Consider the following 23,964-nt stretch of genomic DNA (forward strand, 5'->3'; position numbering starts at 1 on the left):
AGCATCTTGTACACATTTCCTTCAGCCCATAGCTTGGTAAACAGCTCTAGGCCATTTGGCATAGACAGTAATATGGCTCTCTCTGTTAAGTGAGATAGACTGTCCAAGTTACTCTTCAGTTATTGATTCTTCCAGTAGTTTAAAACTTAAGTTTGAGCTCTCATAAATAAAACACATCAGTGGTGTATAATATTTGTATTCCCATGTTTGCCTTTTAGACTTTTGTCCTGTTGCAAAGGTCTCAAATGCTAATATTTTTTAAATGGTATTATTCCTCAACCTTGCCAAACTTTTCTCTAGAGTGTCAAAGCAATGGCTCCAGTATGGTCCTTACATCCCATGGTTGTTTTTTTTATAAATTATTATTCTGTTTTCTCTGTAAGAACATCTGCATTTCTAGATTAATAGAATACAAATGACTATTATTCTGCTTTATCTTCACTTCCCCTCCTTCCTTCCTCCTTCCTGCATTTATCAAGAGGATTGATGTGTGAAGAACGATCCACATCTGCACAGGACCTGGGAGGTGTGAATGCTGCGACAAGTGGTTAGGGAAGACTTTGAGATATTTCAGTGAGATCCTCACATCTTCAGCTGTATTTGGAGGGGATTCAGTGTAAGGCTGCTTCTCTATCCCTTCCCCCCTCAATGAATTCCCTTTGTCCAACGTCTGTTTCCGTCCATCTTTGCTTCTGTCATTTTGCCTGTAGCAAAATGAATAAAAGATGGGGTGCAGGTGAAAGTACTCACAGAAATGATTAACAAGTGATACTGGTGCAGATTATTTAGGGATCTACAGCAAGAGCTTCTGTTTCTTTTCTTTTCAGAAGTATTGTATCACACATAAAAACTACATGTACGGTATTAGCTGGAGCTAAAGCAATGTTTTCTTTTCTTTTTTTTTTCCAGACAAACATATCAGTCATCATTACTTTATTGCAGATTGATCTGTAGCTGAGTGTCCGTCAGTAACTGACAAGAAACTGTAGAACAGAAATGCCAAAAGATATATATAATTCTTATCTAGCACATCCTTGAGGTTTTGAAACATAGATTGCCATGAAATTTGGTACAGAAGTTAGTTTAGTTCACTTTGTGTTATTGTTGGCGTAATAATGTGCTAAACTAAAATGGTGAACATAGAAAATAATAAACCTGCCTAACATCAGCAGATTAACATTGTTAGCATGAGCATGTTAGCATGCTGATATATGCAGCCTTATAGAGCTGCTGGTACTGGTCTTAAGCTAGTCGTCAATTATTGTTAATGTTTGTTTATGTTATGTGATTATGTAGCAAAGCGTCTCAGTTCAGATCAGATTCTCAAATATCAATAGATGTGGTGCCACGTATATATTGTAGGTGCTAATGCAGTGACTTTAGCCTTGCATAAGATTTCCTTAATGGGTTTAAAGACTGGGTGCAAGATGATTGACAGAATATGGGAAAGAAGCAAATATATACTTCTGCCAAACAAACTTTCTCTAATCCCACCTTTTTTCCTCAGAAATTGATTAACCTAGACACAGTAAAACCTGTGATCAACGCTCATATGGGTTGGTGGACATTATTTCCTTTCATTATTTGCCAAGCCAAAAAAGGTGTTGGAGCTAGATTTGGATTAGAATCATGAAGCAATATTAGAGCGTAATCCTCGGCAAAAGGTGAAGGCAGTAAAGGAGGATAGAAGCCAAATGAGTTCCTCATCCCTTTCCAGGTCATCAGAGTATCACGTTGGATGTGCTCTTGTGCCAAGGTTACCTGTGACAGTGATCCAAGCAAGGCTGCCTCATCAGACAGCTCTGAGACTGAACTGTTTCAACATATTTAACATTCCACAATGAGCGCTGGGAGGGATTTAGAGCCTGAAGAAAATGAAAGCCTGATGGGGTTTCAGAGGGAGGTAAACTCAGTTTCAATCAGCGTCACATAATGAAAGTAAACAATTCCAATTACAGTAATTAGTGTTGGTTAAACTACAGCTTTGCTAGACTTTCTGGCTGAAAATAGAATCGTTTGATTTGGGTTTTTTTTTTGTTTGTTTGTTTGAATTTTGCTCTTTTTTTATGTCAGAGGAGTAAAGACTTTTCAAACAAGACTGCCATCTGGAGTTCAAATCCTCCACTGACACCTTGAAAAGGCGTCTTCCTTGTGCCTGGATATCTTTTTTTCTGTGAACCACTCGTAAATATCAAACATTTATTTAAATCTGCATCTATGTTTATTTACTTTCCAATCTTGCTTCACCACCATTTTTCATTTCCAGTCTTCTTGTACTACCTTTTTCGGTGCTTTCATGGCTGTGATCAGCTTCCAGGAGTCGTTGAGGTTCATCTCCTGCGAATCTATACCTTGTCAATGTCAGACAGTCTTGGATACCAGAGGAGCCTAGAGCCACAGTTCAGGGCTCACTATAATCATTTGCCTCAGCTAAAAATGAGAAATGGTGCTCACAGCCTGCGGTTTGTCCTACGGCAACTTCAAGAAAAGGGATCTGTCATGCTTTAAGAGTAAGCATACACAGATAGGAGGCTGTCCATGTGTAGACATGCAGCAGTGCTTGTTTGGGGTTGTCAGTTATGGCAGCTGCGATAATGAGAAAAAAGGCCAGGGTGTCCTCTGACATTTCATACTGTAAGTGTAAGTCATCAGAGTGTAGAGTCACACTAGAGTGTCACACTGTGATTGTGTGAGCCCACATCTGTCCATGAACAACTTATTTGTGAATTATATTGTTATGCAAAAGGAGATTAAGAAGTGCTGTTCTTTGCTTGCTTTTTTGTAATTTTGTGGAAGTGCCAAAAACTGCAGTTCCTCGAACGGCCACTTGAGGATGGCTACAGGATCTAGCTCGATATGAAATATTTAAATGTCCAACTTCACAGCAGAAATAAACATGTTAACAGCCTGGTACAAAGCTGTACTGAAAGTGAATTTTTGTAACTCACTTGTTCAGATTATACTGAGGCTTAAAGTTGAAAACAGCATGTCCACTTTGGTTGACAGGTGGGTACCATTACAGGTGGTTTGCACCAGATTAGCCAGGAGTTGGCAGAGGCAGGACTGCCAAGATGGCACCACACTCTGAGCCGTCACAAAGGCTCTTCAGAAACCTATGGGTTACATCATACAACATCCAAATTGGCTCACTGACAACTTTGGACCGTTAGCTGTCTGTACTGCATATTAGAGTACATTTCTGTCTGTGAAGTGTGCTTGGTAACAAGTAAAGAAAAAACAAAAAACAAAAACAAAGAAAGTGTGGTCATTTCTGCATTTTTGGGGTATACAATAGATCAGATACTTCAATTTAAATAAACAAACAATAAGCAGCCGAGACAAATGTATGAGGTAAAGGACATACTCCAAAGGAACAATAAAAGACAAACAAGAAAATCTGTAACACAATAAAGCGCCCCAAAACATTTTTTTTTCTATCTCCATCAGGTACTCGTCTCGTCCTCTTAATGGCTTTTCTTTTCTCTTTTTTTTACACTTTGTTTTCGCCTTTATGTTCCAAGATCTAAGCATCCTGAAATTATTCTGTATTGTGTACACTAACACAGTACTAACATTTGTAGCCTTGTGATGTAAAATAATTCAGGGTGGCTCATTCCTCCTCATTTCCTTCATAATCATCCTCCTCCAGGTTCTGTTCTGCTGCTATTTGTCATTTGAAGCCTTCAACTACAATCCATTCTGATGAATTACAGGATCTATTCATGTTGAGCTCAGATGGAAGAAAAGCTATTCTGGAGTGTCCCTTCATTGTCCCCCTGAAACTGAAATGAAAGCACAGAATTTTCTGCAGTTTTGTGTTAAAGATGAAATCATGATCCATTTACATAAATGGGGCTGACACCTTGTTATAACAGGTAATGAAACTGAAGGAGCCTGAGAAAAAACGTTGAATAGAACAAAGTGAGCAAATGCCTTTCTGTAATGATATGTGCAACTTCTACAATGGCAACCAAAAACATTTCAGACTTATTATTAGATTAGTGGTAATAGGAGGAAAAAGTGTCTCAATGTAGGGCATGAAACAGGTCACTATTAATAAAGTCAGTGTAAAGGTAATTTTGCCATTTCTTTCAAAATACATTGTTGGTAAATAGTTGCTGAAAACATGTGAAAAGACTTTGAACGATATATTACTGAAATGCAGAGTTAGACGTTTAAACAGTTTTTCACCAGTTTTCAGTCCAGGATTTTGTGGGCGGTCCTAAAGGGTGGCTTAATGACACGCTGAGGCCACCCTGAGCATACCCTGTACCAAGCAGAGAGACAGAGATTAAATCTCTCGCTCAGAGTGTTTCAAGTCATGTCATTTTCTGAACTCATCTGACACATTTCAGTCGCTGTTGATATTTTTCTGATTATGTACTAAAGTGTTAAGGATTTAGATGCATCTAGGAGTATAGGTGCGAATTGCAACCCCCTCCAATCACAATCCTGTGACCCCTAACATATGAAAAACACTAGAAAGTTTGTTTTGTCCATTAGAAACATGGTAGGCACAATGGATGAGGACCCACAGTGTCTGGAGATAAAAGGCTCATTGTAGGATAACACTTATTTTCACGTGATTATACACCAATGAAAACATAGTTACAGAGTCCCGTAATTGTGACACACTGCTCCTTTAACTGATTATGCAAATACACCCTTCAACATTGTCTAATAGGTAACATCAAAGCTTTTGATATCTGCCTTTGCCCTACAGCATTACTTGGAAACTCAGGCCAGTATAACATTTTACTGATTTATTTTTCTGTACACAGCACCGCAGGGTAGATCTGACCATATAACTTCTAGCCAGGCTCATTTGACATTCACATCACATCTTGATAGAGCAGTAACAGAGACCCTGTGAGGTAGCCTTGCTTTTGTAATCTAGACTGTATAGCTCTTTTAAAAGGAAATGAGTAAGGACAAGACTTTAGACTTCATTGTGTGTGTGTGTGTGTGTGTGTGTGTGTGTGTGTGTGTGTATGTGTTGCTGGTTACTGCAAGAACAACATAAAGTACTTCACTTGGAATGAGTAGATTTAATAAGTAGGATCATGGAGTAATTTCCCTTTTTAAGCTGAGTGAGCTTTGAATAAAACTGAATAAAACTAAACCTAAATTCTTTCGCGGCTGAATGAGCAGCAGTGCTTCATTTTCAGCCTGGAGAGTTCTTCAGTTAAGGTGAGAGGAATCTTTGGAAAAAAAATATTTGGTGTCTGAGGGTTAGAAAAGGTGGAGGGGAGCCTCACAGCTGTTGCTAGCAATGTCAGTATCAGTATGAGGTGATGGAGCTGACCTGCCGAAAGACAGAACTGTTTGAGGTTAAACTGGAGTCACTGTTATTTTAACTTTTTTTTTTTTTTTTAGATATCCACTTGCATGAGTGTGTCTGCTTGTGTGTCTATGCAACCCCAATTTCCTGCGTGTCAGTGATTTTGTGCCCCGCAGTGCACACAATTTAATCCACAAAACACACAATTACAAGAGTGACAGAGAAGTTAATGAACAGCGTTGTGCTCCACTGAAGGACTCCCAAGGGTAGATCTGATAAGCATTTATGGCAATCAAAGAGTTTTGTTTAATATATGCCATCAAGCGATAATGGATGTGTGATGAAATGTAGCATGCCTATGATTGTCCAACATAGTATAAAGTGGAGCGTGGAGAACAAATCAATGCTTCTATCAGCCTTCTACTTTCATGTAGCATTGAGTTTGATGACTGAAATACAGAACATTGGGCAGTTATGAAAAATGTATGAAATATGACTGATAATGAACGACAATGGGGAGTTTCCAAAGAGATTTGAACTTCATCCAGTTACACCAGTAGCTGAAAAGTAGTTCCTTTTTGCTTAAATAGCATTGAGCAGTAGCATTACTTAGTTAAATGTTACACTGACTTATTTACTTTTTCGGTAGCGAGTGAAGTAAGGGATTCATTTGAAATTCAGTAGTTATGAATTCCTGTGTTGCTCTGTTTGCTTGACGCATGGCTGGTGGTGGATAGATGGCAGTGCAACTCCCAGTAACTCTGAGGTGTCTTCTTAATCAGGGCCGGTTTTTGCTATGGGCAATGTGGGCGACCGCCCAGGGCGCAATCTATGTGAGGGCGCACGAGCACCCTGAAAAAAAAAGTTTTCTATACCACTCATTTTCACGTCAAGTTAGTGGAGTGGGCGCCCTCATTGTCACGTCAACTTCTTGCTGAGTCATACAGGTTGTGTGTGTGTCAGAAGAGGCAAGGTGGAGGGGGGCGAGGGATAGACTGATCCCAGGCGGCAGGCCACACAACACAAACTGCTTCCAAATAAATTGTCTTTCATTCATAGAATTAACATAGACCCATATACCTACATGTAATTAATTGGGTTAGGTGAAAAATGAAGAAAAAAAAAAATCTGTTCAGTCATCTACGTGACCTCACGTGACTCCGGTTGATTGACAGGCGAACCCACGGTGTTGGCAAAGGTATCGTGGTTAATGATGTGGAGTCTTCATCATGGACAAACGTAAAAACCAAAGAAGCATCAGGTGCCCAGTTTAGAAAACCAAGAAAAGAAGAAGAGGAGAAACGGGCCAAAGATAAAGGTATGCAGATTTCTGTGAGTGACGTGAGGGACAGCAGAAGAAGAAGAAGATGGCTGTATTTGGTCGTATTTAGTTTTGCTGAACTAGCAACTATTAGAATTGACATCATGTCATGCAACTAATTTCACCCATAGGCAACCTAGTCTGGTTTGTGTTTGCAACACAACAAGTGCAGATTCACACAGATGTCCTGACTGTGGAATTTTTTATTACTGTACACTTATGTTAACTTAAACAACTTCTAATATACATTGACATGGCATTTTGTAAGCTACATGTGATATAGCTTTTGAAATAATGTCACAGGACTGTCTCTCTGGACTTGCCATCATCAGCATCAATTATACAGTTGCACAACAGATTTCGTATGATGATGTAATTGATGATTTTGCATCAAAAAAGGCTGGAAAAGTCAAGTTTTAGATTGCACTTCACACCAGTAGTTAATGTTAATGTCAGTTAAACAGGGTGAAAAATCTGCTACAATCTGAACAGTCTGGTTTTGTAATTACTTATTTATTCATTTATTTATTTTTAGCTTTCTTTAGGGGGGGCTAGTTCGCCCAGGGCGTAAATGTAGCCAGAACCGCCTCTGTTCTTAATGTTAGCCACTAGGTAGACCTAAGAAATAAGAAGTCTAGTTTTCTTTAGAGTTGGAGTGATTCTCATCACCTCTTTACAAGGACACAACTTCAATCTACTTCACAACTTCAAGCTAGTCTTAAAAAGCCAGTCCTTTCTAGTTCTGTGTCAGTGCTTTACAATGGTCTTGATCATTCTGGTAGCTATAGGGGAAAAATGGTTTGGCTTGTTCGTATATCCTCACACCAGTCACAGTCATCTTGGGTGGTGCTACTGTAAGTCCAGGGTGCAGCGATGATGTTTGCAAAAAAGTACCATTCTGTCAGTGGAACATTTGTATCTGTGGAGGCTAAATTCCTACAAAAGTAGGTCTGCTTAGCCATTTTTAGCATCTAGGTGCCCAGCTTGGAGGCTCTTGTTTTACAGCTACAGGGACTTTAAAAACAGTATTCAACTAGTATGAATTATAGTCTACTTCTATAGTAGTAGTAGACAGAGTTGCACCATGAAAAAAGTAATGCAACAAATGACTTTGACTGTTGAGCTAAAAGTGATCTCATTACCTTTTCATTGTAAGCAGCTGTTTACATTTTTCAAGTAACTTGCCCAGCATTGGTGACTGAGCATGTAGCGCCAACAAATTGTCTTCTATTGGGTCTGTTAAGTGAATACTGCCTCAAAACACTTAACATGATTGGACTATTAGTGAATCTACTGTGCCAAATTTGTAAGCGTAGACAGGTTAAAGTAATTATCTCTCGAGATTTGTTCAGGAGACACATCTTCCTCCTCCCTCCTTCCCAGACTCACCCCAAGAAGCATTTCTCAAATCCACTAGGCGAAGACGAAACAGTAAGTCAGACAATTATTAATTGTTGTTATTTAAGTTATTAATTAACAATTACTGAGTAAAAATGTATTAATGTATACATTATTAGTAAAAGTGTGTTAATAAACCGTGCCACTGCAGAATTTTGATATTCTGTTATTGTTTGGTTAAAGAATATGGATTCATTCATTAATTTTTGGGCATAATCAGAATTTTTTTTTTCCTTTGTCAAAGGCCTGTGTCTTTTCCAAGCTCAAACAGTAAGTTGCTTGTTGTCACTGTTTCTTTGCAGACATTTGAGGATCACACTGACGAAATCCATTGTAAAAGAAACAGATATACACATTTTCCCCATCATAATGCATTACAGCTGTAAAAATTTTGTTTAGAGGCATGACGTGTTTTATCTCAATTTGAAACTGTCACTTGCCTGTCTGGGCAAGTTCTGTGTGAAATGCTGGAGGTCATTTTAGAAAATACAGGAAGTCAATAACAGAGGCAGAAGTAGACAAGAGATAAAGTGGATAAAGCATAAACATATATTACACCAGCTTATCACAAACAGCACTGGAATACTCTGGACAAACCTGATTTATTATATTTACCACTGGATGACAAGCATGGACTTTTATTCTGTGCTTCCATTTAGAGTAAGGCCACAGCGGAGGTTGTGCTATTGGATTGGCCCACTGTGAATCACCCCAGCAGTGTTAGTGCTGTACTCCACCCACTGAGCATTACATGATTATATCAGATCCAGCTTTTAATCATGAAAGTGAAAACGCAATTAAGCTCGATTGCACTGAGCGTAAACCTTTACCCCTGCCTGCCTGGTTAATTAGGTGGTTCATGCAAAGGGGCTTACGTTCACTCTACAGTTAACTCCTGCCATGGTCAAAGTCACCACATATGTCTTGGGATAGCATTTTAATAGCTAATGAAATTTCTCATTTAAAAATAGTAAAAAGGAGACAGGAGGTGGCAGGTGCCAGGAGTAGGAGCAGCAAAAGTGTGGATATATATTAAATTATGGATGCCTTCTTGTGTGTGTGTGTGTGTGTGTGTGTGTGTGTGTGTGTGTGTGGGAGGGTGTGAGAGTGAGAAAGAGAAAACTTAACAGGACAACCATTTTTTTAAAAGGGTATAACTATACAAATATTCAAATTCATATGGGGGCACCGGTGAAAACATTTATTTACTTACTTATTTCCAATGATATAACCTTGACTTCCACATTTATTATTCCATAAATAATCCAGTGTTGAGCTGACAATATTTTAATGCCAGGTGGTAGTTATATGCATTTTAAGTCTAGTCATTTCTGCATTGACAAGACTTCACAGAGAGGAAGCCTGACTCATATTGCAGCTGGACTTTGCCCCACTGGTGTCCTACTCCTGCTTCACCGGGGACTCATCATCAGTGATATATCAAAATTGCTCCCCAGCTGCCCGCCTGCCCACTCCTGGGTGTGCCAGTCTGCAAAATCACTGCTAGGCACTGCTGAGCCTGCCAGCAAGCATGCATTATTGATTTACATTGAGAACTGTTAACAAGAAGGAGTGTGGGCCTGTGCTGCTCCACCGGTAGATCTTCACATCAAAACTGTCAGGTGTAGGGACTAGATTCCCTCTGGGGCCACTGCTGGCCATTGTTAATAAAGTATCTGGTCTTTTTAGTTTTATTTTATGGTTCTGTTACGTGAACAAGTATCTATTAACTGTTGTAGATGCTAGGGAAGGGTAGGGAGTTGTAAGGGAGGAGTTATAGTTACTACAATGTTTTTGACCCTGCCTCTCAAACAGCCTCAATTCATCAGCACTAAAACTGTATTTAAATCTACATATACCTAATTTATAGTGTATTATGTTGTGTTAGATTGGTTATAAATGCTAAAAAGATGTAGGCTAAATCAAGTGACAGCATTGTATTAATTGTTCCTTGTGTCCTTTTGTTGATCAAATAAAGTTTCATTTTATCAATAAAGACCATTATTCCCTCAGAGTAAATAAGCTTTTGTTTTCAGCTTCATTCCTCACTGAGAACTTTACCTGCCTTTTTTAAGCGACTCCCAGTCGCTTGTCTCACCACTCTGCTGACTGAGCTAATTCAGAGTGACACGACTAGAGATTGTCTCTCACAAAGGAGTCCCACCAACCTCTGCATTAGAATGGCAACATCTTAAGCTCCATTACTGTTATCCCACAGAGGCACATTGTCATGAATATAAAGGCTGGGACAAGAATGAGAGCCAGCTGGTACATCTGTTTTAGCTTTAGTGTGGACTGGACAGACTGCTAATTAGTAATTAGCAGTTCATTATTGCCTGGTTAGGACACTTGCCAAAAACAACTGAATTACCTATGCGAGGCACTGCAGGTGTTGCCAGTGAAGGGACGGTAGGAGGATGTAGTGGCCAGCCATGTAAAACCCACTTGACTGGTTTGTTTATGTACTTTGTTCATCCTACACCCTTTTTCATGGAGGGTAAAATAACTTATAATGTGTTGTGTTACACAGCACACAAAAACCCACATGGTCTCCTTTGCTGACTCAGAAACCACATAGAAAACTACCCTCTGATTTGCTGACATTGGATATATATTATATATATATCTGTTGTCAAGTAAACGTGGTTTATTCATTATTGAATGTGGATTTTTCAGAAAACCTGAGTCTAACTAAACTGAATTATGCTGAAGTGCTGATTCAGGTATCGATTATCATACTTTAAGGCTAAAAAGAAAAGAGAAAAATGCACTTTCCGTCTTCGGATTCTAATGTTGAAGCTACCTCTGCTGGTGGGTAGAAAGAAATGCATATAATAAAATGGAATCAAGATTTCATCCATATCTAAAATATATTAAATCCAAGAGATACCAGAGTAGTTAAACTGTCTCTGAAGGAAAATCTACCAGGTATCTCTTTAATAAATAATACAAATCATAATACAAACTGTAGTCTGAAGGGCAGCAGAGGTGCCGTGTTGTTTTTTATGTTGAATTCCTATGTTCACGGCCCTGTGAAAATACTAGTACTAGTACCTAGGCAAGTGTTCACCATGTTTAAGTGTTCAAGAGACATAAATCTGCTGTGCTCTGACCTCCCCTCAGAGAGGTATACAACTTCTCACACACAGATTGAAGGGTATATTAAATTGAAGGTCAGCATTTCAAAATATTTGTGTTGTGTTGTTTATACCTTTTTAAAAATGGACAAATGACATGATATAACTTGGGATACTGCAAAAACTTTGGTGTATGACTGCAATATTATTTTATGTCAGTTAGTGAGCAAACATCCTGCCGCACCTTGATAACTGTAAGGATCCATCTGCCTCCGGGAGATATGAGCTGCAACATTTGCAGCATCCACTGAGTTGAAAATTAGCCATTGTGGCATTTTTTATTTTTTTAAAATTAACTTCACATGAATTATGGAATTATTCAGAATAAGATACAGAACAAATTCCTCTTGAAAAACGAAAGTCTTAGCTCATGTCCCCTGCTGAAATGATAGACGATAGTACTGTATGGTGTACCAAGAAACCAACAAGCACTCACTGCATTATTTATGAAAACCACTACTTGTGATTGGAGACAGTAGCTTTTCGCTGTGTGCGTCACTCATGTGAAAAGGCCATGCTGTAGGTCACTGAAAGATCCGTTATTTATTTCTCTGTAGATTCTCTGTCTGATAAATGATGCAGATGCAGTGATCCTTCCGTGTCTCTGAGCACAAACTCATTTTCACCTTTGTGAAAGGAAAGACTCAGGCGGTGCACAGAAGCCAGAAGACAATGTGGCAAGTTAATCATAGAAACAGGTACATTCACAGCTGTGCATTTCAGAACTGAATTCATATGATAATAAGATAAAGATATCTTGTGCTTTGGCTTATTTGTTACTGTAATATTACAATATTGGCCAAGCATAAACAATAGTCAGTATTATCATCAATGCTTGTTATTTTGCAGACCTGAATCTAACTTTAATTCATTCATTTTATTGGCTGCAGCTGTGTCCACCCTGCTGTGTCTTTGCAGAGTCTGTCAGCTCTGCAAAGACGAAGAAGTGTGTATGTTAGTTTGAGTAAGTCAGCATATAGAGAACAAAGCTGCTTTCATTTTTATACAGAATAAAGCAATTTTTAATGCAGGTGAGCTTTATGTGCAAAGTACACACTTTGGGCCTGTCTACCTCCTTAAGCAATTTATTTCTTAAGTGCAGTTGGGATCCCTTGGAGACTGAAAAAAGTTATACCTGAGGAACTTTTTACCAGAGCTCACCATTTATAAAAGTGCATATAGTTTAAACTAACTCTATAGTGTACAGCTCTGTATATCATGTTTATTTTAAGTGTGTCAGTCTGTCCATGTGCTTCATAAAAATATGATTCTTCCACAACAAGCATAAATTACAAGTACATCATTTGTAACCAGATGCAGACACCTGTTGTGCTGTTAAGCTGCACCTGAGCAAACTGCGCTATCCAGCAGTACTGAGGACAGCTGACTTGGATGTTTACCATTATATAAACAGTACAAATATGACTGGCGGAGATCCTACGGCCTGGTTTAGCAGTGGTGCATGTTGTCACAGAGGAAGTAAGGGAGAGGTGATTTTGAGACACTTAAGAGATTAACTTAATAGAATGTGTTGAATATGGTTATCAGAAAATATCCTGAAGACATGAAACTTTGCGGTTGAGTTATAGTTATTACTATGTCTATTTATTTGTCAGAGACAATGCCCTCTGAGCAGCAGAAAAACTGAAAATGAGCCCAGAGTTAGATGGCAAAAAGACAAATTTGTATCTGTTAGGTAGATGTTGAAAGGCGCCGTGTAATGCTCACCCAAAGGTTGCTACCACAATATTGATGAATAAACTGCCAGACATGGACTATTTTCATTGCATTTTGATTTGTCATAGTAAGAAAAGTTAAGTGCCCTAGTCCTGACAGTGAGCCAGCATGCGTAAAAACCCCCCTGAAAACCACCATCTGAAAACTGAGAGATGGGAGTTGTATCAACAATATTTCTTTGAGCTTTGATCCATGGAAAATGTCTGTTTTAATAGCTTCCTCATGTAAATGTTGAAAGTAGACATCTAAAACATGATAAAAGGTCTCAACCAGACTCAAAAAGTTTGGAAATCACTGGTTTAATATGTGAAACTTCTGCAAAGTAACTGAAGTGACTGAAGTAACTAATGTTGTCAAATAAATGTAATGGAGTAAAAAGGACAAGATTTGCCTTTAAAAAGTTGTGGAGTAGAAATATAAAGTACGACCAGATGGAAACTTAAGAACCATATCTGTTTGGGCACTGACAGCATGTAGTGTGTGCTGTCAGTCACTCACCTCTGTCTGGCCACTAGTTCTTGGGTCGAGCTCCAACACGCTGAGGTGACCGAGGGTGGCCTGTAGCTGCTCTCTGCTGCTCTCCACTTGCTCCTGTAACTGGATGTTGAGGCACTGCTGTGTAAAGTAGGTAAAATGAGCTCAACATTGAACATCTACAGCAGTAAATTTCAAGAAACACACGCAGCAGTAATATAAATCCAAAAACATATAATAGTAAAACACTGACAGGCAGAATTTTACTGCATAATGAGTGCTTTTACTTTTCGATGGTTTGGAGCCAAAGGGGCGTTATATCAATGTGCTAAATCAGATTTTACAGGAGAGCCAAAACAGGTTTTGTTCAAATTCGAATCACCTGATGTTGCCATATACTAAACACAATATTTGATCTTTTTTTTGTTATCAGATTGAACAATAAGAGCCAATATTGCTAAGTTAAAAAATATTGATGAACAATGAGATGTGCCTATTTTTTGTTTTCCTTTCTGGCATTTTCCCAGGAGATTAATGCAAAAAATTGGGCGTATGTCAGTAAACAATAGACAATAGATCATTCACAGCAGCCATTTGGCATGAAATAGGATAAACACAGACGTTATCAATACTAATAATTAAGGTTTGGTTCCATTCAGGTCAAACAGAGTCAGGGTGCTGCTGTGCTACATGTTGGCTCAGTGGAAAGTCTCTGCTGCAACATGTGGACTTTAATTAGTATCATTGGGAACACCTGTGTTGTTGACCCTTCTATTTCATGTCAAAATGGCTGCTATGAAAAAGGTATATTGTAAACCACATTCATTTCAATTAAAACGTACACAAATAACATTTCTAACAATGAAGAAATTTGAATATATTTATGTTGAAGTAATGCTCAACTTTTACCAAGGCTTTCAAAAGTATGGGCTACATGTCAACTAATAGTGATTTTTCTGTTAAAGTATGTAGCCTACTTTTTTTTGGCAGTGCCCTTATTATTTATTGATGTGTCCTGAGTACTGGAAGAGCAGCTGTATTTAAAGAGCTATAAAACTGCTCATGACAAAAGCCATAAGCTGTTACTGTGTACTGTTCTGTCCTTTACATTTCTTGCCTTACTCAGTATTTCAGTTGTGTCCTTTTGGCTAAGAGCTCTCATTATGATACTCATATTCGTCCAACATGGATGTCCGTTTGATACATTAAGTACATTTTACCTATAAAACTCACAAACTAAGTAATATTACGGTTTTTAAACCATCACTTTAACATTGTTGTCGTTGGTAGCTGTGAACACATTAAACACAGAGCATGTTTGTATAATAACAGAGCACCTCCATTTCTAACAAAGGAGACGTGTTTCCGTTGGCGTACCTGAAGCTCAGGTGGTAGCTTCTTTGTTTTGCTAGACGGTGAACGCGCCTGCGTGCCCGCGCTCTTTATCACACAGGTGCGCTGGGCTCAGCCCACAAACAGGAGGTAGAGAGCTCGAGCCTCGTTACAAATACCGAAAGTAACAGGAATATCGAGGATGTCTTAATTCTTTATTCGGTATTATAACGAGAGGAGCATGGCGGGTGTAAGTAAAAGCAACAGTTTTTTGGGGGGTTAAAAGACTTCGCGTCGCCTGAGCAGAAACTAAAAGGCTAATACATCCTGCTAGTGTTGCTTAAAGCAGCAGCGTTTTAAAGCGGTTTTTTTAGTTTTGGACAGGTATTACGGTAGCAGCTGTTAACAGCGTCTAAAGGGCGTTTAGTTGGAGCAGCAGGTATCCGTGTCTAAGTAACCTGATGAATTTCCTCTTTTTAAACAGCTGCAGCGGGATAATATGAGACAAACTGCAGAGAACACAGTCAACATGGAGGATTTTTTCAAGACGGTAACTAAGCTTATTGCATTTGTTTTGACCTGTCATGTGCGCAGTAGCTTAATAATCAGGGTTCCCACCGGGTGCTTGAATTCCTTGAAAATGCTTGAATTTCAATTCAGTGTTTTCAAGGTTGTGAAAATGCTTGAATTTTTTTGTGAAGTGCTTGAAAATGCTTGAAATTTGTGTGATGTCTATTTGTCACTGTCATTGCGCTATGGTAGTTACACAATACACCGCTCACAAGCTGAGAAGACAAGCCAATTCACAATTAGTTAAAAATCAAAACAGTCAATCTACCACCATATGAAATAATGCTAATTAGACCCATATTATTACGCCATACAGTGGCACCGCTGCGCTTCCCATGACCATCATGGCAAACACAACTAGTAGGCTACCTATTTAAAGGTGCTGGAAAAATGGAAAAACTGGTGCTTAAAGGTGCTTGAAAAGTGCTTGAATTTGTTCATGAAAAAGGTGTGGGAACCCTGAATAATGCAAGTGTGAATATGTGTGTGTGTGTGTATATAGGTGGGGGAGGTGAGAAGCCTCATTGAAAACATCTCCTGTCAAGCAGAGGAGGTTGAGAAGAGACATGGCGCCATCCTCGCTACTCCAAACCAAGACAAGAGTAAGAGTACCAGCATCTGGGTGCTGCTTATTTTTCACTAGCTTCATTTTTCAGATCATAGTCAAGTAGAAATTTGATGCTCTCGGAGATCCATCTCCTCCTTCGGGCCACACAATATTTAAAAGATAAACAAAAGGCCAAGCAGCCTTTGGCAAACACACCTGTGGCTGTTTGTAGAGAATGACTGACCACATCATGTCACATGTACACATTTAAGGGGTGACTTTGAATTCAAACACATGATTTGAACATATGTTAATACAAGTGTATACAGAATCTGCAGACACATACTGTATCTGTGCAGTGAACATGCTAAGACAGAGCAATAATAACAATGTTACAGCCACAATTCTAAAATGTGGTTGCCAGTGCTCTCCACTCATGATGTCATTAAGAACTATTGATCTGGTTTGATTAGCTAAATCCAAACTCAAGGCCTGTCAGAGATCTCTTGAAGTAAAAAAAAAAAACACAGCGGCTATTGATAAAACTGCCATCATCAGAATATTACACGTGTTAAAGCAATAAATCAGACAATGCACATAAAATCAATGCACATAAAATCCAACCATTATCCGCCTTGATGACTGATTGTTTGCTGGAATGAAATTTTCTTCTGTGAACTGAACTTGTTTTGATGTTTTCAGGCAACAAAGACTCGCTGGAGCTGCTGAACAATGACACCAAGAAGAATGCCAACTTGGTCCGAGCCAAGTTAAAATGTGAGTGGAGATTTAATGTGCTTTGTGTCACATTGAAATGTAAGGACAGGTGCAAGAGCTCTGTCTATAATTGGATTTCTGTGTAAAGTCAATTCTCATCATCATAGTCTGTTCATTTTTTTTTACTGCTGACACACACACACACAAAAATACTGTTTAACGTTTTGGTGTAATTTATTATGAAACTGGAGCCTCTTCTCTGGGCTGCTCCACATACACACACACATAGTCAAACATTACTATCGACTATAATTACACTTGCTACTATAAGTGCAGTATAATATTTGCAAGTAAGAAGTAAAAGTTAACTATACACCTGTTCAACATGTAGAAAGCAATATTTGAATCTGCTCTGTCAGCACTCTCATCCAGTGTCGCACTAGCTGTATGTGTGTTCTGTATCTTAAAGGTCCAGCGTATAAGATTTAGATGGCTCTATTAACAGAATATGGCATAAATGGAATATAATATGCATTACTATTTTGGGTTCTCTTCCACAGAGTACATTCTGTACTGAACCACCATGTTTTGCAGCCACCATAGTTTCTCTTCATGCCAAGGAGAATGAGGCTCAGGAGGTGCATTCAGCTACTACACCACTAGATGACACTAAATCATACACGCTGGTCCTGTAAACTTTGGCAAATTGTTCTAAACTGAGCTGCGGTTTAGAACAATTTGGGGGGTGGGGCTGGGGGTTCCCTCTATCAGAGAAGGACAGGATGAATGACTGATGTCTGGGTTTTTCCTTCTTTCTAAACTTGGCTCAATATTTTGATGCACTAGAAACATTAGCTCTGTTAAAAAATAATAATAAATTAAGGAATTTAGTAATTAGGAAGACACATTAATTAAGAGTATCGCTGCATAACCTGGACACGAGTTTTTCTTACCAGCTCCTGTGGATGTACAGTAACCCACTCTGTGCAGATCCAGCTGTCTTTCACACAGGAGTTTTTGAATGTTATTTATATTCAGGACCAGGAACTGTGCAGCACATCACACTTCCTCTAATTCTGGGACTGCATGGTCCATAACACAGTATTTGACTTGCAAATGGACAGAAAAGAGAGGCCGTCTCAGATTAACTGTGCCCTGTAATTTAACCCTTATTTGTCGGCATGCAGAGTCTGTTTGAGTTTTAACTTGTCTCTTGTGTGTTCTTCCAGCAATGCAGAAGGACTTTCCTGTGGATGAGAACAGTAACAGTCCTTCAGTAATCCAGCGTATTCAGAAGAACCAGGTCTGCCAGTACTTGTATATCCTGTGATAAGCCAGGTGCATAAAGATGGCCAGCTCTGAGTTTATTACATCCCCTGGAGGAAAAAAGAATCCTATAAAACCAAATGAGTTATTTCAGAGGGCTCAATCTTTACACAACTGACAAAAGTATTTCTGACAATGATCTGTGAGATTGATATTTAAATCAATGACTTTTCATTTGCGGTTCAATAATCTAATTTGAAATTCTGCTGACTACCTCTCACCAGCACTCTCATCTGACTCGGTGGTTTGCTGAAGTCATGAGGGGCTACCATAAAGCCCAAATCTCCTTCAGAGAGAAATGCAAAGCACAAATTCAGAGGCAGCTGGAGATTGGTGAGTTGCCCAAAACAAATGGATTATTATTATTATTATTATCTTAAACGACTTTTCCTCTTCAGATTATACATGCACGCACTCAGGTTGTGTTACAGCAGTAGGGAAGAGTAGAGGTGTAGTTCTGCCCTCCTGTGGTGAACATCCACAAACACATCCATTCCTGCTCCATCTGCCTTTGCAATCCACACTTCCTGTTTGCTCTTTGCTGTATTTTAATATATTTTATTCCAATGAGATTGTAATTCTCTATTTTGTGATGGGTAGGCTGTGAAGCTAACCTGTACAATCACTTGAAAAAAACATGAGTTTTGTTTGTGTTTCAGTTGATAAGGTGACTACAGATGAAGAGCTGGAGGAGATGCTGCACCGTGACAATCTTGACATTTTCATTTCTGATGTTAGTCGATTTTCCTACAGTTCTGGGCCACAATTAATGGCTGTGCAATAGTTAATAACTACTGCTGTTCTGTTTTTGTTGTTGATCACCTCCGTATGCAGTTATAATGTAATATGAAGATGTTTAGCTTATGATTATTTAAAAAATGGGGCACTTTTCCTTCCACAGATCAACTCTGGTGCACGGATTTCAAGCCAGGCCCTGAGTGAGATTGAATCTCGTCATCAGGATATCATCTGCCTCGAGTCCAGCATCAAAGAGCTGCACGAAATATTTGCTGACACTGCCATGCTGCTGGAGATTCAGGTAAGATGGCTGCATCATGAGGAAATATTTAATAAAGAAAGTTATAAAAAGGAATATACTGATGTCTGTTTTTTTCTATCAGGGGGAGTTAATCAACAACATAGAGAAGAATGTGACGAGTGCTGCAGAATATGTCGACATATCCAAAGCAGAAACCCATAAAGCAGTCACATACAAGAAAAACCGATACAAGATAGCATCTCTCCCGAGCTTCTTAAAGAGGAAAACCACTGCTAAAACGGCTACTGATCAAAACACGTCAGATTTAAACCATGACTGAGCTCCTGAACCTGTTTGAACACTGACTGCACCAAACATCCTGATCAACATCTTGATGAAACGCTTCATCTGATATATGGTGCAGAGCCTGTCTGCCTTCTCAAATGCACTGTTTTTCTAAAGGATGATGAGGAGGCTGTTTCTGTTTTTAACTTAAATAAGGAATTTCTGTTATGATAATTACGACTGATGAAATGAAAGTGACAAGATGCTGTGGGCAAAGCTTGAAGGCCAGTTTACGAGGCTGCCTGTGGACTATCAAAAGGACAAAAACTGCATACAACTTCAATCAATGTTGACACCAAAGCCAAGACTTTAGGTGTCGGACGTGGCGAAATTGCTCATTTTCCACCACAATAATGAATGTGGTTAAAACACATCATTTAACACACAAACACAAGTTACATTTTAGATGCCAAATAATTCACTCACTCACTCACTCACTCGCAGTTAGCAGGTGTTGCCATTATTGGCCAGTAGATGGCATGACAACCTTAGCTTGAACTCTGAACCAGGACCATTTACCCTCCTTGCTGTCCCGCTGAACTCTGTTTCTGGTATTTTTGTCTGATACTGTGTGTTTATAGTAATACGATATAACGTGATGTTGTTTTCACATTTAGAAATGTGTGTATGTGTGTAATCCTAAAATAAACCTGTGTGACCAATGTACATAATGAGTTGGTGGTGCTTTATTTGAACATGATTGCTGCGATCACATGTCAGATCAATGCAGATAAATGCACTTAGAGGTTAATGACAAAGCAAAAACCAACATTAAGTATCTACTGGAGGTTGTTCTGTAACCTCAGTCCAAGAACTTGGCTGGTTTTCAAAGTGGTGACTGTATAGGTCACAGGATATGATACATATAATTTGCATACTAAATAAATCATTCAGTGATCCTTCCTGTCCTGTGCATGGAGACATCATTGGCCTAAAGGAGAGCACTTGTCACAGCATATGTATCTGTTATGATAAAGGACATTGATCAGCTATTACTAAGACTTTTGTTTGATAGGTAACTGTTCAGAACGATTCTTCATCCCTGTATTTCTCATTGTGATCTGATTGTAAGGGAGGACAAGCTCTCAGACAAGCTCTCTCCTGCATTATGGGAATGCTGCCAGGATGAACCCACTGACTTGTCTCTCAGACTCTCTTCCCTCCTCCCACATCTACCTACAGGATAAGATTTCACAGCACCTTTGCACTTTGCTGAAACCACTGATTCTCCAAATGGGAAACTGAAGAAGAATAGGAGTAATGGACAAGGATGACAATGTAATTTGAAGAAAGAAAAAAGGATAGAAGGGAAACAGACACAGTCATACATAAAAACATTGTTTCTTTATTGGTTGTACCAGGGTGGTGAGGCCCTCAGCATTTAGGGCTTGACCACAATTTAAAAGGGCTGAGTGATGTGTGGCTGCATAAAATGTAGGGCCAGACTGTCTGTTGTGACTGACAGGTCATCCCTCTGTCTGCCATTTAAACAAACATGTCTAATGTGCTGAATATGGCCCGTCTCCAAAAGAACCATTAAACATTTCCCCAGTTGGAATGCACTACAAGGATGGACAACCAGGAAGGAGGAAATGTTGAAGGACAATAGGGGGGGAACAGTCTCTTTTTCTGCCTCCTCACAGAGCCTCCAAGGTTGGCCTTACTTCTTGGCTTTGCCCTGGGCAGCCACAGCCTCCATGGCCTTCTTTACGGTTTCCTCATCACCGAGGAAGGACATGGGCTTAACTGGCTTCAGGTCTGCATCCAGCTCATAGACAATTGGGATTCCTGTGGGCAGGTTCAATTCCATGATGGCTGCATCAGACATACCTAAAAAAGACAGGCGGATAGATGGGTGGATGAGCAGACAGAACAGAAGGAATGTAATTAATACAGTAAAAGGCTGTCTGGGGCCCAACTGGGCAGACAGGAAGGACAATGGTCTAACATACAGTAATAAAGCATGTCTTTATATCTGATTGTCTTTTAATTTATTTTGACTCCAGCAATATGTGAATTATAGTCTGACAAACTTGATCTACTTCTTTCTCCCATCATTTGCCTAGATGCCTATCACTCCTGTCTGACATTTACTATTGCCCTTGAGGCTCTCTGCCAGTGTAACTCCCTTATCTATGTCTGGGTACTCCTTGAAAAAGTACAACCTTTCTACATAAAGGTCGTGACTGTAATGGGAACCAAGCTCATGACCCTGTCCCTGAGCTCTTGTGTGAGAGTCCCTGCATTCTATTTATATGCACTGTAATCCACAACTGTGTGTGTTAGTGTGTGTGTAAAGACAAGTGTCTTTCTATGACTATTTAAGCCTTGGTAAACGCAATGCAAGCTATTTTTTTAAATATTCAGATAATGTTGTGGTGTTTGGATTGTATAATGTTAACATTCACTTCTTTTCACTGCAGAACTTCCCTTTTGTTTTTGTTTTTTTTTAAGTTTTGTCCACCTACAAACTGTAACACTCACCCTCTAAGTGCTTGACGATGCCACGGAGGCTGTTGCCATGGGCAGCGATGATAACGTTCTTTCCCGCCTTAATTTCAGGGGCGATGACATCATTCCAGAAAGGCAGGGCGCGGGCGATGGTGTCTTTCAGTGACTCACAGGTGGGAAGCTCACCAGGTTTCAGATTCTTGTAACGCCGGGACTGGAGGTAACAAGAACAGTAGAAGATAGCTTACTCCCACAATAAAAAAAAGAAGTTACATAACTGACTGGGCTGAAATATTTGGGAACTTTAAAATAAATTGTCTCACCTCACTGATAATTTTGTTGTAAGGGTGGTCCTTGTCCATGGGTGGAGGTGGGATGTCAAAAGAACGGCGCCAGATCTTCACCTGCTCCTCACCGTGCTTTTCAGCCGTCTCGGCCTTGTTGAGACCAGTGAGGCCTCCGTAGTGACGCTCGTTCAGACGCCAGGTGCGAATCACAGGCAGCCACATCTGGTCTGTTCCTTCCATGATGGTCCACAGGGTCTTCACTGCACGCTTCAGCACCGAGGTGTAGCACACATCGAACTTGAGGCCTGCCTCCTTGATAGCCAGGGCTCCACGATTGGCCTCCTCGACACCCTTCTCACTGAGGTCGGCATCAAACCAGCCACAGAAGCGGTTCTCCTGGTTCCAGGCACTCTCACCGTGGCGCACGATAACCAAACGATGGACAGCGGCCATGCTTACAGTGTGTCTCCTGTTTTTTCCTTAAACCAAACACAGTGCCCTCAGCCCTTCTAAGTTGTGTACACACACACACTGGTTGACCAACAGTGAGCACAAGCGAGCATACCACAACTCTTTTTATAGCAGCATGGATAGTGAGAGTGCATAACAGACAGGCCTCCTCTACTTTCCACCTGTTAGAGGCATTTATGCTCTGATAGACATACAGGCCCAGCCAATAGATCCAGACCTCCACTGGGCTGGTTGGACATGTGATGGCTTCGAAGGCCAGAGGTCAGATATTAAGCCAAAATAGCAACTTGACTTTTAAACTGAGATCTGTGGAACAAAAGTGTAAAGATCAGAGTTGGTTGGAGAAGGGTGCCTCACTCTGAGATCAGCAGCTTCATCACTGAGAGAGAAACTGCAGCGAATTATACTGTAGAAGAGTTCAGTCTAGGAAATGTTTGGCCATTTGTTGTGTGTATAACAATGACAGCGAGGCACATAAGGGTCCATTCAGCTTCAACACAGCGGTAGGGGAAGATCCACGGACAACATGTTGCCAAAACACAGCTGAATTAACAGCTGCATACAGTATGCATTCATGTGCTTTCTCCCTTACTGTGCATGTAGCTGCTACTTACTGTGCAGCAGCTGCTACTCTTACTACTACAAATAATAATTGATGCAGTAGCATAAAGAGGCATATATATATATATATATTTCTTGAACTGCATGCTGACTCACAAGGGCCTGAAAAATCTGTATGCTAAAGCTTAAACAGGCAGTGGGTTCGATAGTGGTATTTCTGTGCATCACCTCTAGGAGTTGCTCTAGTATCATTTACAGAAATATTCTTTTACACGCAACACATAAGACTGGTATTGTCTTAGTCTTTATAAGCTGTATATGTTTTAGCATGACTGCAAAGATGTAATGAAACAGCTGCCCTGTCACAGGATATAGTCCCGTGTCAGTTTCACTACAAAAAATCTTTACAGTAATGATCCAAGTTATTCTTGAGTCTTGAGTTGAGAAATTCCACCCTACCGGAAATATTATATGCCACTGTTAAAAAAAAGAAGACAAATGTCCTGCTAACTTCTGCTGCATGTAATTTAATGTTGAGAAGCAGAGATGCACTAAAACTTACAGAGATAGAGATAAAACTGCTGATGAAGCTTGGAAACTAAGCCACAGAGGCAAAGATGAGCTGTCAGAAATAGTCAATGTCTCCTTCCATTCCCAATCAGATTATGGATAAATTATCCATACATAGAAAAAAAGGGAGAGAAATACAATAGTTTAAAAATATAATAATGGGAACCAACCCTGCTTCATGTGGTCTTGAAAATGGGTTAGTTTATTGTATTGTAATCCAGGGACTAACAAGGATGATGCTGCAGAAAAAATAATGGATGTGCCTCTGTGTGGCTGGTCACTCTGGTCCTATGGTTAATTGACGTTAATAAAAATGAATATGCAATACTGAAATGACAGAGAATTAACATCTAGCTATTTGCAGTTAGGCCTAGTGTTTAAGTTTAGTGTTTTGTTCTGTATCACCACTCTCAACCTCTGTAGGCAACCATTGTCCAACCACCTGCCAAACAGCTGATAG

At 39.6% G+C, this 23,964-nt stretch overlaps 2 protein-coding genes across 2 annotated transcripts; one reads left to right on the top strand and one right to left on the bottom strand.

Annotated features, from left to right (window-relative positions):
* The first annotated feature begins 14,606 nt into the window (after window positions 1–14,606).
* Window positions 14,607–19,830, top strand: LOC104920107 (syntaxin-2). The gene is made up of 9 exons (XM_019260155.2): window positions 14,607–14,930; window positions 15,165–15,230; window positions 15,753–15,852; window positions 16,500–16,574; window positions 17,744–17,817; window positions 18,065–18,173; window positions 18,500–18,573; window positions 18,742–18,879; window positions 18,962–19,830. Exons 1-9 carry the CDS (start codon window positions 14,922–14,924, stop codon window positions 19,157–19,159), a joined length of 843 nt encoding a protein of 280 aa, XP_019115700.1. The 5' UTR covers window positions 14,607–14,921; the 3' UTR covers window positions 19,160–19,830.
* A 663-nt stretch (window positions 19,831–20,493) lies between these two features.
* Window positions 20,494–22,455, bottom strand: pgam2 (phosphoglycerate mutase 2 (muscle)). The gene is made up of 3 exons (XM_010732246.3): window positions 21,939–22,455; window positions 21,649–21,829; window positions 20,494–20,994 (listed from the first exon to the last, which is right to left on the bottom strand). The coding sequence occupies exons 1-3, from the start codon at window positions 22,353–22,355 to the stop codon at window positions 20,825–20,827; spliced, it is 768 nt and encodes a 255-aa protein (XP_010730548.1). The 5' UTR covers window positions 22,356–22,455; the 3' UTR covers window positions 20,494–20,824.
* Window positions 22,456–23,964: the final 1,509 nt, after the last annotated feature.

Source organism: Larimichthys crocea, chromosome IV (assembly GCF_000972845.2).
Source record: "Larimichthys crocea isolate SSNF chromosome IV, L_crocea_2.0, whole genome shotgun sequence".
Classification (NCBI taxonomy): Eukaryota; Metazoa; Chordata; class Actinopteri; family Sciaenidae; genus Larimichthys; species Larimichthys crocea.

Excerpts from the sequence above, each read along its gene's own strand:
- pgam2 (XM_010732246.3), bottom strand. The coding sequence starts at position 22,355 with ATGGCCGCTGTCCATCGTTTGGTTATCGTGCGCCACGGTGAGAGTGCC. Across the intron at positions 21,830-21,938 it reads ACAACAAAATTATCAGTGAG|TCCCGGCGTTACAAGAATCT; the intron begins GTGAGACAATTT and ends TGTTACCTCCAG. Across the intron at positions 20,995-21,648 it reads CATCGTCAAGCACTTAGAGG|GTATGTCTGATGCAGCCATC; the intron begins GTGAGTGTTACA and ends TGTCTTTTTTAG.
- LOC104920107 (XM_019260155.2), top strand. Across the intron at positions 15,853-16,499 it reads TACTCCAAACCAAGACAAGA|GCAACAAAGACTCGCTGGAG; the intron begins GTAAGAGTACCA and ends TGATGTTTTCAG. Across the intron at positions 18,880-18,961 it reads CCATGCTGCTGGAGATTCAG|GGGGAGTTAATCAACAACAT; the intron begins GTAAGATGGCTG and ends TTTTTCTATCAG.